Raw genomic sequence first — 13,815 nt, 5'->3', positions numbered from 1 at the left:
CAATGTCTTGCTGTTATAGTCTCCAACCTAGACTGCTCACAAGCAGCCACCAGCATGCAGGCCACTCCCAGATGTGTCTCTGTAACTGCAGCATGCTCATCACCTGGCTTTCACCAGCCTTGGTTATATTGCAGGGTGACTCTGATATACTCCCGGTCTAGTACTTTGCCCCAGAAATTATGGAATCATAGAATATCAGGGTTGGAAGGGACCTCAGGAGGTCATCTAGTCCAACCCTCGGCTCAAAGCAAGACCAATCCCCAACTAAATCATCCCAGGCTTTGTCAAGCCTGACATTAAAAACCTCTAAGGAAGGAGAGTCCGCCACCTCCCTAGGTAACCCATTCCAGTGCTTCACCACCCTCCTAGTGAAAAAGTTTTTCCCAATATCCAACCTAAACCTCCCCCACTGCAACTTGAGACCATTATTCCTTGTTCTGTCATCTGGTACCACTGAGAACAGTCTAGATCTATCCTCTGTGGAACCCCCTTTCAGGTAGTTGAAAGCAGCTATCAAATCCCCCCTCATTCTTCTCTTTTGCAGACTAAATAATCCCAGTTCCCTCAGCCTCTCCTCATAAGTCATGTGCTCCAGCCCACTAATCATATTTGTTGCCCTGCACTCGACTCGTTCCAATTTTTCCATGTCCTTGTAGTGTGGGGCCCAAAACTGGACACAGTACTCCAGATGAGGCCTCACCAATGCCGAATAGAGTGGAATGATCACATCCTTCAATCTGCTGGCAATGCTCTGTATGTTGTGCACTGTCCAGCGCCCTTGCACACAGTCCAGAAATATTAAGTTTGTTAATCCTTTAAGACAAATTTATTAACTACAAAGAGAGAGATATTAAGTGAGTACAAGCAATGAGGCATAAAAGCAAGAAACGGTTACAAGAAAAATAAGGATGAAACACTTACTGGTGCTTAAGACTATGTCTACACTACAGACATTATGGCACAGCTGTACCGCTGCTGTTGTGAGGTCTCCCATGTAGCCTCTCTATGCGGCTGGGAGAGAGCTCTCCTGTCAGCGCAATTAAACCACCTCCAACAAGTGCTATGGTGGTGGGAGACGATCTCCTGCTGACGTAGCACTGTGCACACCAGCACTTCTGTTGTAACTTATGTCAGTCAGGGGTGTGCGGTTTTGTTGTTTGTTTGTTTTTTCCACATCCCTGACCGACAAAAGTGCTAGTGAAGACATAGCCTAACTTAACAAACAATGCATCCTGTGGCACCTTATAGACTAACAGACGTTTTGGAGCATGAGCTTTCATGGGTGAATACCCACTTCCTCAGATGCATGTAGTGGAAATTTCCAGGGGCAGGTATATATATGCTAGCAAGCAAGCTAGAGGTAATGAGGTCAGTTCAATCAGGGAGGATGAGGCCCTGTTCTAGCAGTTGAGGTGTGTAAAACCCCTCCAATGCATCATCAAGGATCTACAACCCATCCTGGACAATGATCCCACACTTTCACAGGCCTTGGGTGGCAGGCCAGTCCTTGCCCACAGACAACCTGCCAACCTGAAACATATTCTCACCAGTAACTGCACACCGCACCATAATAACTCTAGCTCAGGAACCAATCCATGCAACAAACCTCGATGCCAACTCTGCCCACATATCTACACCAGCGACACCATCACAGGACCTAACCAGATCAGCCGCACCATCACTGGTTCATTCACCTGCACATCCACCAATGTAATATACGCCATCATATGCCAGAAATGCCCCTCTGCTATGTACATCGGCCAAACTGGACAGTCTCTACGGAAAAGGATAAATGGACACAAATCAGACATTAGGAATGGCAATATACAAAAACCTGTAGGAGAACACTTCAGCCTCCCTGGCCACACTATAGCAGACCTTAAGGTGGCCATCCTGCAGCAAAAAAACTTCAGGACCAGACTTCAAAGAGAAACTGCTGAGCTTCAGTTCATCTGAAAATTTGACACCATCAGCTCAGGATTGAACAAAGACTGTGAATGGCTTGCCAACTACAGAACCAGTTTCTCCTCTCTTGGTTTTCACACCTCAACTGCTAGAACATGGCCTCATCCTCCCTGATTGAACTGACCTCGTTACCTCTAGCTTGCTTGCTAGCATATATATACCTGCCCCTGGAAATTTCCACTACATGCATCTAAGGAAGTAGGTATTCACCCACGAAAGCTCATGCTCCAAAACGTCCGTTAGTCTATAAAGTGCCACAGGATTCTTTGCTGCTTTTACAGATCCAGACTAACACGGCTACCCCTCTGATACTTAACAAACAATGTTAAATTTAAAGCCACATTTTTCTCACCACATGTTCTCAGCAGTTTTACTGACCAAACTTCTTAGGTCAGGAGCCCTCCTGCAATCTAATGGCTGCTTCCTTTGTTCCATCGTAGTGAATTGATGGGCATGGGTGGGGGGAATACCTTGGGGTGTCTTCCCCTTCTTTTATAGTTCTGTCCCCCTTTGAGAAGCATTTCCAGCTGGGAGCAAGGTGACAGGCAGTCTGTGTGGAAGGAAAATCATGCGGTTTCTTTGCAAAGATGTAGATTTTTTTGCCCCTGCCTCCTTTCCTGTCAAAGCATGGCCGCTTAGCAGGTAATGGTCCATCAGCCTTGTTTACACCTGGCTGAGGTATCAGTTTGCCCTTTGTCTCTGAGGAATTGGTTGGTTATTTCCCAGACTTCTCTGGGAAACATACTTGCAGGGCCGGCTTTAGGAAGTGCGGGGCCCAATTCGAACATTTTCGGCAGGGCCCTGGCAGGGATGACTTAAAAAAAAAGTGGGGAAAAAAAAGCCTTTCATTTCTTTCATGTATTATTTACTTTCCATAACTATATAAATACTAAAATTATATGTTATGTACATTGCATCATATATGCTGTTGATTGGTTATTAATGACTGCCATTTCACGTGTGTGGGTCCCAGCTGCTCCCTGCCCCCCTCATTGAAGCAGGTGTGCAGGGTTACTGCCGTGGGAACTGCAGGGCACAAGTGGACATGGGGCTCGCTGGAGGCAGGGCAAGGGGTGCGGGGCTGGTTGGAGATAGGGGGTGTGTGGGGCGGGCTGGCTTCAGGCAGGGCCACAGGGGGATGCAGCAGGGGTTGGCAGGGCTGGAGACAGAGGAGTGTGAGACTGGCTGGCTTCAGGCAGGGGGGTGCAGCAGGGGTTGGCTGGAGACAGGGCAGGGTGTGCAGGGCTGGTGCGGACAGCAGTGTATGTGGGGCTGGCTCGCTTTGGGCAGGGCCATAGGGGTGTGTGGCAGGGGTTGATTGGAGACACAGCAGGGGGTTTGACAGGGGACTGGCTGTGGGCAAGGGTTGCAGAGCTGGCTGCAGGCAGGGGGAGCAGGGCTGGTGTGGGCAGGGCAGGGGGTGCAGCAGAGGCAGCTGGAGCCCCACCCCTTTAAATAGCCCCCAAGCTCCCTGCTATCCCAGGGCTTTGGGGCTATTTAAAGGGCCCGGGGCTCCCCAGCTTCTACCCCGCCCTGGACCTTTTAAATAGCTGCCGGAGCCCTGGGGAATGCATGGGGGTGGCCGGGCTCTGGCGGCTATTTAAAGGACTGGGGTGGCAGAGGCAGACAGCTGGAGCCGTGACCCTTTAAATAGCCCCCGGAGCCCATCACTACCCCAGGGCTCTGGAGGCTATTTAAAGGCCCAGAGCTCCAGCCAGGAGAGCGGGGCCTTGGGGCTTGCCATGCTCCGGCCGGGGCTCCAGCCAGGAGAGCGGGGCCTTGGGGCTTGCCGCCCTCCGGCCGGGGCTCCAGCCGGGAGAGCGGGGCTTGCCGCCCTCCGGCCGGGGCTCCAGCCGGGAGAGCGGGGCTTGCCGCCCTCCGGCCGGGGCTCCAGCCGGGAGAGCGGGGCTTGCCGCGCTCCCTCCTGCGCTTCGCTCAAGGGAGCAGGACCACGGAAGACCCCTGAGCAGATCGCAGCGAGGGACTCGGGTAAGTTTAAAAAAAAAAAAAAAGTATCTAAGGCGCGGGGCCCGATTCCTGGGAATTGGGCGAATCGGCCTAAAGCCGGCCCTGCATACTTGTAGTCAAGATCTCAGCTTTTGTTTATAATTTCACATATTGCACCACTATGTGCATTTTGCCATGATATTGATAAGCAAATTATGAGTATTTAAATGCCTCGAGACATGCCATGTACAAACATTATTACAATAGTGTGTAGGGTGTGAACCCAGCAGTGTATTCTATCACAGTTGCCCACATCCCAGGTAAGTGCCCAGTCACTGGCTGCTAAAAGTTTTGTAAGGAGGGCATCGCCACTGCCTTTTTCAGGAAATAAACTGTTTGCTCGAAATATTTCGCTGAGCTCTAGTTGCAGATATAGCACTGACTATTTGCTTTATTGAGTTCATGTTTGAGTTTTTTATGTTCTCAACAAAATATACTAGCAAAGATCAGAGATGCTTCATTTCAGGGCTGAAGCTTCTTAAGAGAAAAAACCTCTTAAATAAACCTGAAATGCCACAAACTGTTAGGATACTAATTATATAAACAAGTACAAAACATCATTATTAATAATGTAAGACTATGAAATGAGGAGAAAGTAAAGAACTAATAACATGTAAATAAAATATCTCATTTTTAATTTTTTTAATTAAATTTTTAAAAATCTAAAACTTTTTAATCATGATTTTTATTCACTTCCCACCAGAGAGCCAGCTGCTGCTCCTGTCTCGTTTTGCTTCATGTCTTCACTCTCTTTTTATTTTTGTGTGTTCAACTCTGTGCCACACATGGGGCTGGCTACCATGCCCCCTCCAGCTCCTCCCCCGACCTGAGTGACCCATCACAACCTCTCCCCTTGTTCAGCCTTTCCCATGGAGCCTCCTTGTCCTCCTCATGAAAAGTCTAGGCTAATGAGTCAGGGCCTGTAATTTTACAACCCCCAGCTCCCATAGCCCAGAGGTTGAGGCTCTGGCCCCTGAGTCCCATGAGCTGCATTGTTCAGAATGTGGATACTGCTTCTGGCAGTTGCTGCAGTTTGAGTTTCTTCAGAGACTGAGGCCAAAGGTTGTTGGGCTTGAGAATGGTTTGTAAACTCTTGATACAGTGTCCCTGTCATGTGAGCCAGAAGAAATAGTGTAGACCATGTTTGGGAGCATGTCATAGTGTATTTTCCCCTGACTAGAGCAGTTTCTATCTGTCAGTTTAGTGGTGTTCTGAGCAAAGCTAGATGATGTGGTGGTAAAAATAGTTGGGTACTGTCCTGAGGAGCTGCACCAGCGCAGATCCTGCCTCCAGATATCCTGGAATAGATGGGGTGAAGTGACAGCCAGTTCTGCAAACACTAGCTGCTTCTTTCATCTCCAGTTCTCCGTGTGTCTCTGTCCCTGCAGCTCAAACCAGGAGATTCAGACGTATGCCATTGCCCTGATCAATGCCCTCTTCCTGAAGGCGCCTGAGGACAAGAGACAGGTCTGTGACCTCCTTTCTTTAGCCAAAGCCCCAGGCCTGATTAATGGCTGACTGCTTGTTTGGCACCTGCAACATCTGAGAAGTCCCTGTGTCTAAGCAGAATGGGGCCCAGACTCAGCCAAGCTCTTTCTATTGCTGTGGGACTCTCTTGCAGTGGTTCAGCCTGGGGGGAATGCGGCGATTCCAATAGAGAGATTGACTGGAGCAGAAAGCTGCTGGTGTGGGGCATGTCCAACAGGAAAATGGGGTGTTGCTGGAGGGAGAAGCATAGAGCGATTGTGTGTAGAGCATGGACACCCTTTGGAGAAACTGAGTCCTGTGGAAATGCCACGTGGGAGTGCAGCACGGGGTGGGGAAGTTAGGAGCCCCATGGGACTGTCCAGCATGCACACACAATCTGAGTCCCATGAGCGTGTCCCCATGACATGCATAAGAAAAGTAAGATCTCTGCTCTGCTTGAGGCGCCCCAAGACCTTAGTTAGATGTGGGGTGTGCATACGTCTGTGTTGTGAAGCTTTGCTCTGTTAGCTCTTCCTCCTCCAGTGCCCTGTTTGTGCCCGTGCTTTGGGCTCTGAGCTAACTCCTTTATCTGCTTTTCTTTGTGCCTTTTGCTTTCTGCCAGCAGGACAAGCTCCTTAACCCGCTAGACCTGCCTGTCACTGTAAGTAACTCCAGCCCTGGGGGAGGGTCAGATGCCTGCTGAGCTGTAGGCATCCTAGGTAGTTAGCCTCCAGCTGTCTGTCCTAGTGCCAGAGGTGCTGCATGGGGATTGGAGGTGAGGGGTGGTCCGGGGGATGGTGCTGGAGGAACCATAGGGAGGGTCTGCTTGACTTTAGTTGGCATAGAGGATATTTATAACGATGGTCCATAAAGGGGTTGTTTGCACTGGGGAAACTTTTAAAACCCGTTCAGCTAAATCAATTTTAAAACCAGAACCAGTTCAGTAAAAACAGTCCAAGCCACCTTCAACTGCCTAAAACTGAGTCTGTGCTACAGCTCTGATTGATTTTAAAATAGGCTAGAGGTGTGGCTACACTTGCAGATATAGAGCGTTGTGAGTTAAACCTGCCTTCGGAGAGCGCAGCAGGGAAAGCGCTGCAGTCTGTGCACATTGACAGCTGCTTGCGCCCTGGCGTGGCCACATTTGGGGCACTTGCAGAAGCACTGGGAGCGGTGCATTATGGGCAGCTATCCCAGCATGCAAGTGACTGCAACGTGCTTTTCAAATGGTAGAGGGAGCAGGGAGTGTGACAGGGAGTGTGTTGTGTGTATGTGGGGGGAGAGAGAGTGGGTTTTGGGGGGGCTGAGAGAATGTCAGCATGCTGGCTTGTAAGTTCAGACAGCTGCAGAACTCCCGCTCTCCCCCGCCTCTCTCTCTCACACACAGCATTCCACACTAATGGCTTGCATGCCAGCTGTCAGAAATGGAGCTTTGAAAGGGCATTTCCGCATTCCTACAGGAGTTCAAAACAGTGACAAGAGTGGCCACTTGACTTAAGGGGATTATGGGACATTTCCAGATGCCGGTCAGAGCGCAATAATGCAACACCTTGTTCACACTGACGCCTGTGTGTTGTAATCAAGGCGCAGCAAATGTTATTCCTCTCGCTGAGGTGGAGAACCAGCAGCGCTGTAGCCACAGAGGCAGAGTGCTCTACATGCCTTGCCAGTGTGGACGGGGAGTGAGCTAGGGCGCCCGGGGCTGCTTTATTGCGCTGTAACTCACACGTGTAGCCAAGCCCTAGAAAACTTGCTATGTAGACAAGACCTTATGATAGCAGAGGTGAAGGGGAATATTCACAGTACTCAATGCTGATGCTCTCAGGTTGTAGTGTATGTCATGCCTGATCTGGGGCCATCCCTTGAGCAGTTGTGCCCTAAGAATACACTTCAGCCTCCAGCTGTCTGCCTCAGGATTGTTGCTTGTGCCCCGCTGCCCATGCAGTCATGGGCGGTGAGTTCCATACCCACGTGGTGCCCAGGCACCAGCAATATTCAGAGCCCAGGGACCCAGCTCCACCAATGTTTGGGGATAGATCTCCCTCTGGCCCCCTTTGCTGCCCCCGCACTGCCCCTGAGTGTCCCCACCTCCCCCCTTGCTGGCCCCATGCATGTCCTGGGGCCCTGGAGGGAGCAGAGCATCCCTGCCTCTTCTGTGCAGCTTGCCTCCCTGCAGCAACTGCTGCCGCAGGGTCCTAGTGCCCCCCATATCGACTGCAGGGCAGACTGACTCAAGACGACCCTTTCCTTTTCCGGCGGAGCCCTCCAGCAGCACAGCCCCCCGTCCCGTTCCCCCTCCCCCTGCCCACAGTCACTGCTCCTGCTCCATGCTGGGCAAGAAGGCAGCCCCATCCCCGACCCCCAGTGAGGCTGCAGTCAGGGGCAACAGCAGGGGAGGAGGCACACGCAGAACCCCCTGGCACCCACCACGGGGGAGGTGAGGGAGATTCTTGGACCTGAGAGGGGCCCTAGGAGCACATGCAGTGACAGTGTGCTGCTGGGGGGGTGGGAAAGGGGGGTTCCTCCCCCAGAGCTCACTGCTGCCGGCAGGGAAAGGGCTGGGGGGTGTCCTCTCTGACCCCTGTCCCAGAGCAGCCTGCTTGCACCCCAAACTCATCCCCAGCCCTGCCCCACCCCAGAGCCTATACCCCCAGCCAGAGCTTTCATCTCCTCACACACCCTAACCCTCTGCCCCAGCCCTAAGCCTCTCCAACACCCCAAGCCCCCCAGCCCCAGCCAGAGCCTTCACCCCCCCACACTCCTACTCTTGCCTTGAGCCCCTCCCACACCCTAAACCCCTCATCCCCAACCCGAGCCCACATCCCCCTGAACCCTAACCATCTGCCCCAATCCTGAGCCCCCTCCTGCATCATGAACCCCTCATCCCCAGCCACAGCCCTCACCCCACACCCCAACCTTCTGCCATAGCCCCCTCCCATGCCCCAAACCTCTCATCCCCAGCCCCAGACAGAGCCCTCACTCCCTACAACCCTACCCTTGCTCTGAGCCGCTCCCAAACCCCTCATCCCCAGCCAGATCCCTCATCCCCCCCACACCCTGTCTGCCCCAACCCTGAGCCCCCTCCTGCATCATGAACCCCACTGCCCTCAGCCCCCCCACCCCCTGCCATAGCCCTGAGCCCCCTCTCACACCCGAAACCTCTCTTCCCCAGCCCCACCCCTACACCCCCTCCCTCCCAAACTCCCTCCCAGAGCCCGCACCCCAGACCTCCTTCCCCACCCAAAGTCCCTCCCAGAGCCTTGGGCAGGTTGAGGGCTGAGTTTTGGGGGGGCACAGTTTGGGCAGGACGGGTTCCAGGCACCACCAAAATTTCTACAAACCGGCCTCCCATGCATGCAGTTTAGAGTATGATTTAGTGACTTCCATTTGGTAGGTTCTCAAAGCGTTTTGCAGACATTTGTAGCAGCAGAGAGCACTTTATTCTTGCTAAAAATGCAGCCACCTCTGAGGTGGCTCTCTTGATGCTTTTAACAGCACTTAGCAAACATGATGTAATATTCTAAGACAGACAATGGGTGGGCTTACCATCTCAAATGGAAAGTTCACAGGTAATTCAGGGAGGAAGAACGTAATTGTGACCAGAAGTTTGGCCAAATACCAAGGCTAATACCCAACTCATAACATTTCCAAGGGATCTTATGTTCTTATCTTTAACGATCACTTAAATTTTCCTTGCATCTTTTGTATATCACCTAATATGTTGGGGTCCTGGTCCACAACTAGGGCTCTCAGCACTACAGTAATAACAATCCAAAAGAGCACCTCCAACCCCACAGAGCCCCAGTACCATCCTGGGGCATTAGGGACAACACTGACTTGGAGAGGAAAGTGCCCCCTGCAGAGTCACCCTCACCATTCCCTGCAGCACAGTGTCCCCAGGACTATGCTGGAACATTAGGGACAATATCAGTCACTTGACAGTGGTTAGGCAGTGTGTGTGTGCTCACACTTCTACTTGCTATGCTAATCAGGATTGTTTCACTGTCTCCTTTCTTTCCAACCATTTACCTGCTTTATCCATCTGTTGTCTCATCAGATGTACAACCTGTAAGGTCTCTGGGGCAGGGAGTCCCTTTATTTTGTGTTTGTAGGGCACAAATCTCTAAGGACATTATAATAGAAATTATAAATAATAAGAAACCGTGCTAATTCAAGGGACAGTGTATCCTCTTTTGAACCACTTCCTGCAGCAGCTGGATGTTCAGACGTCTCCTATCCAAGTACTGACTCATTTTGACTATAGTTAGTGTGTGAGTCCTGCTGAGCTCACAGCTCTAGGTGGTTTGGCTATCAGCCAGAGTGTCACTCTGCTCTTCCTTAGTGGTTTCTGTCTCCAGCAATATAGAGCCAAAAGAGTAAAAACAAAGACCCTAGGAGCAGGCTGAAACGTAAATTTTGCCATACTTCCTGTGTGGCCTGGAACTAGCAGGATTGGCTTGGGGAATTGAGACAGTGCAAGGGAGATCAGGAGGGGTAGGTTGCACTGGTGTAATTTATTTAAGTATGATTTCATATTCAAATCCAATTCTGGGCTTGCCCAGCCTATGTTCACCAGTGTTCACAATGTGCAGGGGTTCTGAAATGGACTGTTCTGCTGAATCCATTCCAGATGGCAAGTGGCCTGATAGGTACGCCTCCTATTATCATAGGCCCATCCAAAGACCTTGCCCCAAGAGCAAATTTCTGAAAAGCTCCTACCATTATATTAGCTCTGGCACAGCTCCACCTGCTCCTGTAAACAGGTTGCTGGTATTTTAACCAGTATGTCATCTAGACCTGTGGAGAGATGGCAAGTTAGTTGATATACGCATGATGTCTGGTCAGCTGGCCATGTTGGTCCCAGACACACAGGTTTGCAGTAGACTCACGTGTCTGTCTGTTGGGATGAGGCACCTCCTCAGCATGTGTGATGTTTAAACATGTCTCACTTCTTCTTCTTTGCTAAATTTGAAAGAGCACTGTTAGAGAGCCTTTGCTCCTCAGACTGAGGTACAGGCCGAGGGAGTCACTAGGAAACAAAGCCACTGGAGCAAAAATAGCAGCTGAAAACTTCACGCATGAAACTTATTTCCTTTCTATTTGTGTAACTCAAAATCAGCTCATTGTTTTGTCCTCAAACTGCCCCTTAAAAATCACCTTTGAGGCTGAGACAAGGGAAATGTGAGCTCCAGAGGAAGAGTTCTGAGAAATTGATAAGCTGTTGAAACGGGGAAATCTTGTGTCAGCTCGGAACATGCTGGCTGGGCTGTTTACCTGATTGCAGTAAGACTTCTGCAGACAAATACATTCCTGCACTGGTCAGAGTACACGTCCCCAGTTCACGGGTAGCTGGGACAGTCTTGGTCAGCAACACAGGCTAGGGCAGCCCAAGTAACGCTCCATGCTGTCGTAGCTCCAACAGGCTTTGCCAGCAGGAGACATCTAGGGCCAAGCTTCCTCCTGCCTCCGGACCGCCACACATCCTCTTGTACTGGTGATATGCCAGTCCAAAGGGGCCGTAGAGCGATAACGAATTGGGCCCTTAGATCTCAGGGTGACCAGCGCTCTAAAGAGACACGGGTGGGGTGGAGTAATTGTCCCATGGTGATTGTCTGTAATGAGTTATCTGTCCTACATGGTATGGGCTGTCACTGATCTGTCGCTCACCTTTTCTCTCCTTTCTGCAAGAGGTGGGTTCTGTTTTTGTTTTTCTCTCATATTCCTTTTATCTCTGAATCCCCAACAGGAAATGGCTAATGCGTTTGCCCAGAAGCACCTGAGGTCTATAATCCTGAATGTGAGTATGTGACAAATGACAGAGAGCTTCTCAGTCATTACTAATTGGAAACCTTGCTTATGCTGAGTTTAAATCTTGCTGCCTAAGGGCACCTCCAGGAATATGAGTCTGTTCAGAGTGGAATTGCAACCACTCTTCCAAGAGAGAGAAGAGAGTTTGCAGCATTTCCTCCTCGCATTAGAGCAGGTCCTGTCAGGTATTGGATCTTCACAAACACAGGCATGGGCAGCCTGACTTGTGCCTAGAACAAGCAGCACTCAGTAGTTTTTCTTACTGTTCACTCTTGTCCCCACCCTTGATATTGCAGCATGTGATCAGAGGAAACCGCCCAATCAAAACAGAAATGGCGCATCAGCTGTACGTGCTGCAGGTCCTGACCTTTAACCTCCTGGAAGAGCGGATGATGACCAAGATGGATCCCAATGACCAGGTCATTGTTAGGGCTGCAGTGAGTGCACTGTAGAAGAACCCCCAGGTCAGCAGGCTGGGTACAATTATAAGGGACAGGAGGTGCTGAAAGAGGGAATTGATTCATGACTGGCTTCCTTAGCTCCACCTCAGCTGCAGGGAATGTTAAAAGTTGGAGTTCCCAATGGGTGTCACTGTAAAAAGTGCCAGTTTGATTCCTGGCACTTGGTCCATGCCCATAACATGAACTCTGGAGAGAGACAGGACTGTATGGTGTTGTGTAGAAATATTGCCTGTGCGATTACTGATGCACTGCAATCTCCTTGCCTTCTGTCCCTCAGGCACAAAGAGACATCATATTTGAGCTGAGAAGAATCGCTTTTGATGCAGAGTCCGATGGCAACACCGTACCTGGGGGCGGGACAGAGAAACGCAAAGCCATGTACACAAAGGACTACAAGATGCTAGGATTCACTGTATGTATCCGGAGGGATTGCTGATGCCACAGTTTGCTAGAGGCAGCTTAAGAGTTCTCTGTCGGGGAGGGGAGAACAGAAGGAGGCCACGAAGTGAAAAGATCACACCCCATTTCTGTATCGGAGCCCAAGACATCTCTTAAGAGAGGAACTTTGCAGAGACAGGGCTCCCTGTTCGTATCCTTGTGAACTCACTGCTCAGTTAAAACCAGTAATTAGGCTCAGGTCTCTTGGCATGATGCGCAAGGATCTTCTCAGAGGGCACAGATACTTGTGTGCGAGTCACGTTTATCTCCACAGGAGCAACAAAAAACATTTCCAGAGACAATTTAGATAGGTTGCCATTCAAGTGTTCCCTGGGTGGATTGCTCATCTCAGGGGAAGGGTTCTGGGAGGGTTAGGGACCCCCCTGCATGGGCAGATTCAGGGAGGCTTCTTTCAGGATTCCCTGGGACTAATGTGTTTGGGTTTTTCCTACACTCTTCTCACAGAATCACATCAATCCAGCCATGGACTTTACCCAGACTCCCCCAGGGATGCTGGCTTTGGACAACATGCTCTACTTGGCCAAATTCCATCAGGACACCTACATAAGGGTATGGAGAGAAGGGTACCTCCTGCAAACATCATAACCCTGGTTTATGCTGTGTCATGTATGTGCACTCTCGCTCTCGCGCTCTCTCTCTCTCTCTAGATTGTCCTGGAAAACAGCAGTCGGGAGGACAAGCATGAGTGCCCGTTCGGGCGCAGCGCCATTGAGCTCACCAAGATGCTGTGTGAAATCCTGCAGGTTGGGGAGCTCCGTAAGTGCTTCCTTCCCAGTCCCTGGAACCTTTCTCCAGATGTGCTGTGTACTGGGAAGGTGCTCCCCTGAAATCACCCACAGGGTATGCATTCTGTGCCCAAGGGCAGAGAGCCTGGAGCCTGCTTTCTTGTGATCCATGAGTGCTGCGACCAGGGTCTGTGCTCTCTTTGGTGAGTTAGGCTGCTCGGGCTGGAGTAGGGTTGTACAGGATCAGAGGACACAGTGGTAAAATTGCCTGCACTAGAGCTCACCCAGCTGGTAGCACCAGTGCTGAAGAGCAGGTAAGAAATGTCCTTATATAGGCAAGGCCATGGATGCTTGGGGCCTCCTGAGTGACGTGTGAGAGTCCAGGAGGGAAGCTCTCCTCTAGGACTACAAGGATGACAGTGCTCAGCTCTTCTTTAGGTATGTGTCATTATGGATCCCACTATAGGTGTGCATGTACGTCATGCATGCAGTTCAATCTTTTTCTGAATAGTAATGTCTGTTGGGCCCTGTGTGTGCCCTGTGCAAGGGCATAAAAGGAAAAGAGACCACAGCCCAATCTTAGTTCCCTCTTGCCATCCATGGCAGAGACACTGAACTAAATGAGTGTCTGACTCATTACTCTTTCTTGAGCTTCAAACTCACTTCAGATTACTTTTATTCTGTGAAGGAATTCCTCTTCACTTTCTCGTTATTAACTTTGACTTGGACATTGAAAGAAGGAGAAAGTATAGGGGGAAACCTGCCTTAAAGCTCCCGTGCACACAACCTGAACAGCACAGTGAGGCACTTCACCCATGCTATAGGTTAAAACCCTGTCCATTGTGCAACGGTCTCATGTCCTTAACTGATCAGCACAACAGATTCCATTTCTGCCTTGGGGAAGGGCACATCTGCAACAAGTG

General features: G+C 50.5%; 1 protein-coding gene across 7 annotated transcripts in view; it reads left to right on the top strand.

Annotated features, from left to right (window-relative positions):
- Positions 1 to 13,815, top strand: part of ELMO2 (engulfment and cell motility 2) — a 63,897-nt gene that overhangs the window by 35,779 nt on the left and 14,303 nt on the right. For 4 of the 7 annotated variants that reach the window (XM_050918989.1, XM_050918991.1, XM_050918992.1 and 1 more), the window contains exons 9-15: positions 5,361 to 5,439; positions 6,065 to 6,100; positions 11,186 to 11,236; positions 11,544 to 11,666; positions 11,986 to 12,120; positions 12,612 to 12,716; positions 12,815 to 12,923. In XM_050918989.1, the coding sequence (XP_050774946.1) occupies positions 5,361 to 5,439; positions 6,065 to 6,100; positions 11,186 to 11,236; positions 11,544 to 11,666; positions 11,986 to 12,120; positions 12,612 to 12,716; positions 12,815 to 12,923 (638 nt within the window). The other 3 variants (XM_050918994.1, XM_050918995.1, XM_050918996.1) reach the window with 3 other exon arrangements.

This window comes from Gopherus flavomarginatus, chromosome 11, assembly GCF_025201925.1.
Source record: "Gopherus flavomarginatus isolate rGopFla2 chromosome 11, rGopFla2.mat.asm, whole genome shotgun sequence".
NCBI classification, from domain to species: domain Eukaryota; kingdom Metazoa; phylum Chordata; order Testudines; family Testudinidae; genus Gopherus; species Gopherus flavomarginatus.
Note: the sequence above shows the minus strand (reverse complement) of the source record. Positions and strands in the feature narration are given on the sequence as shown.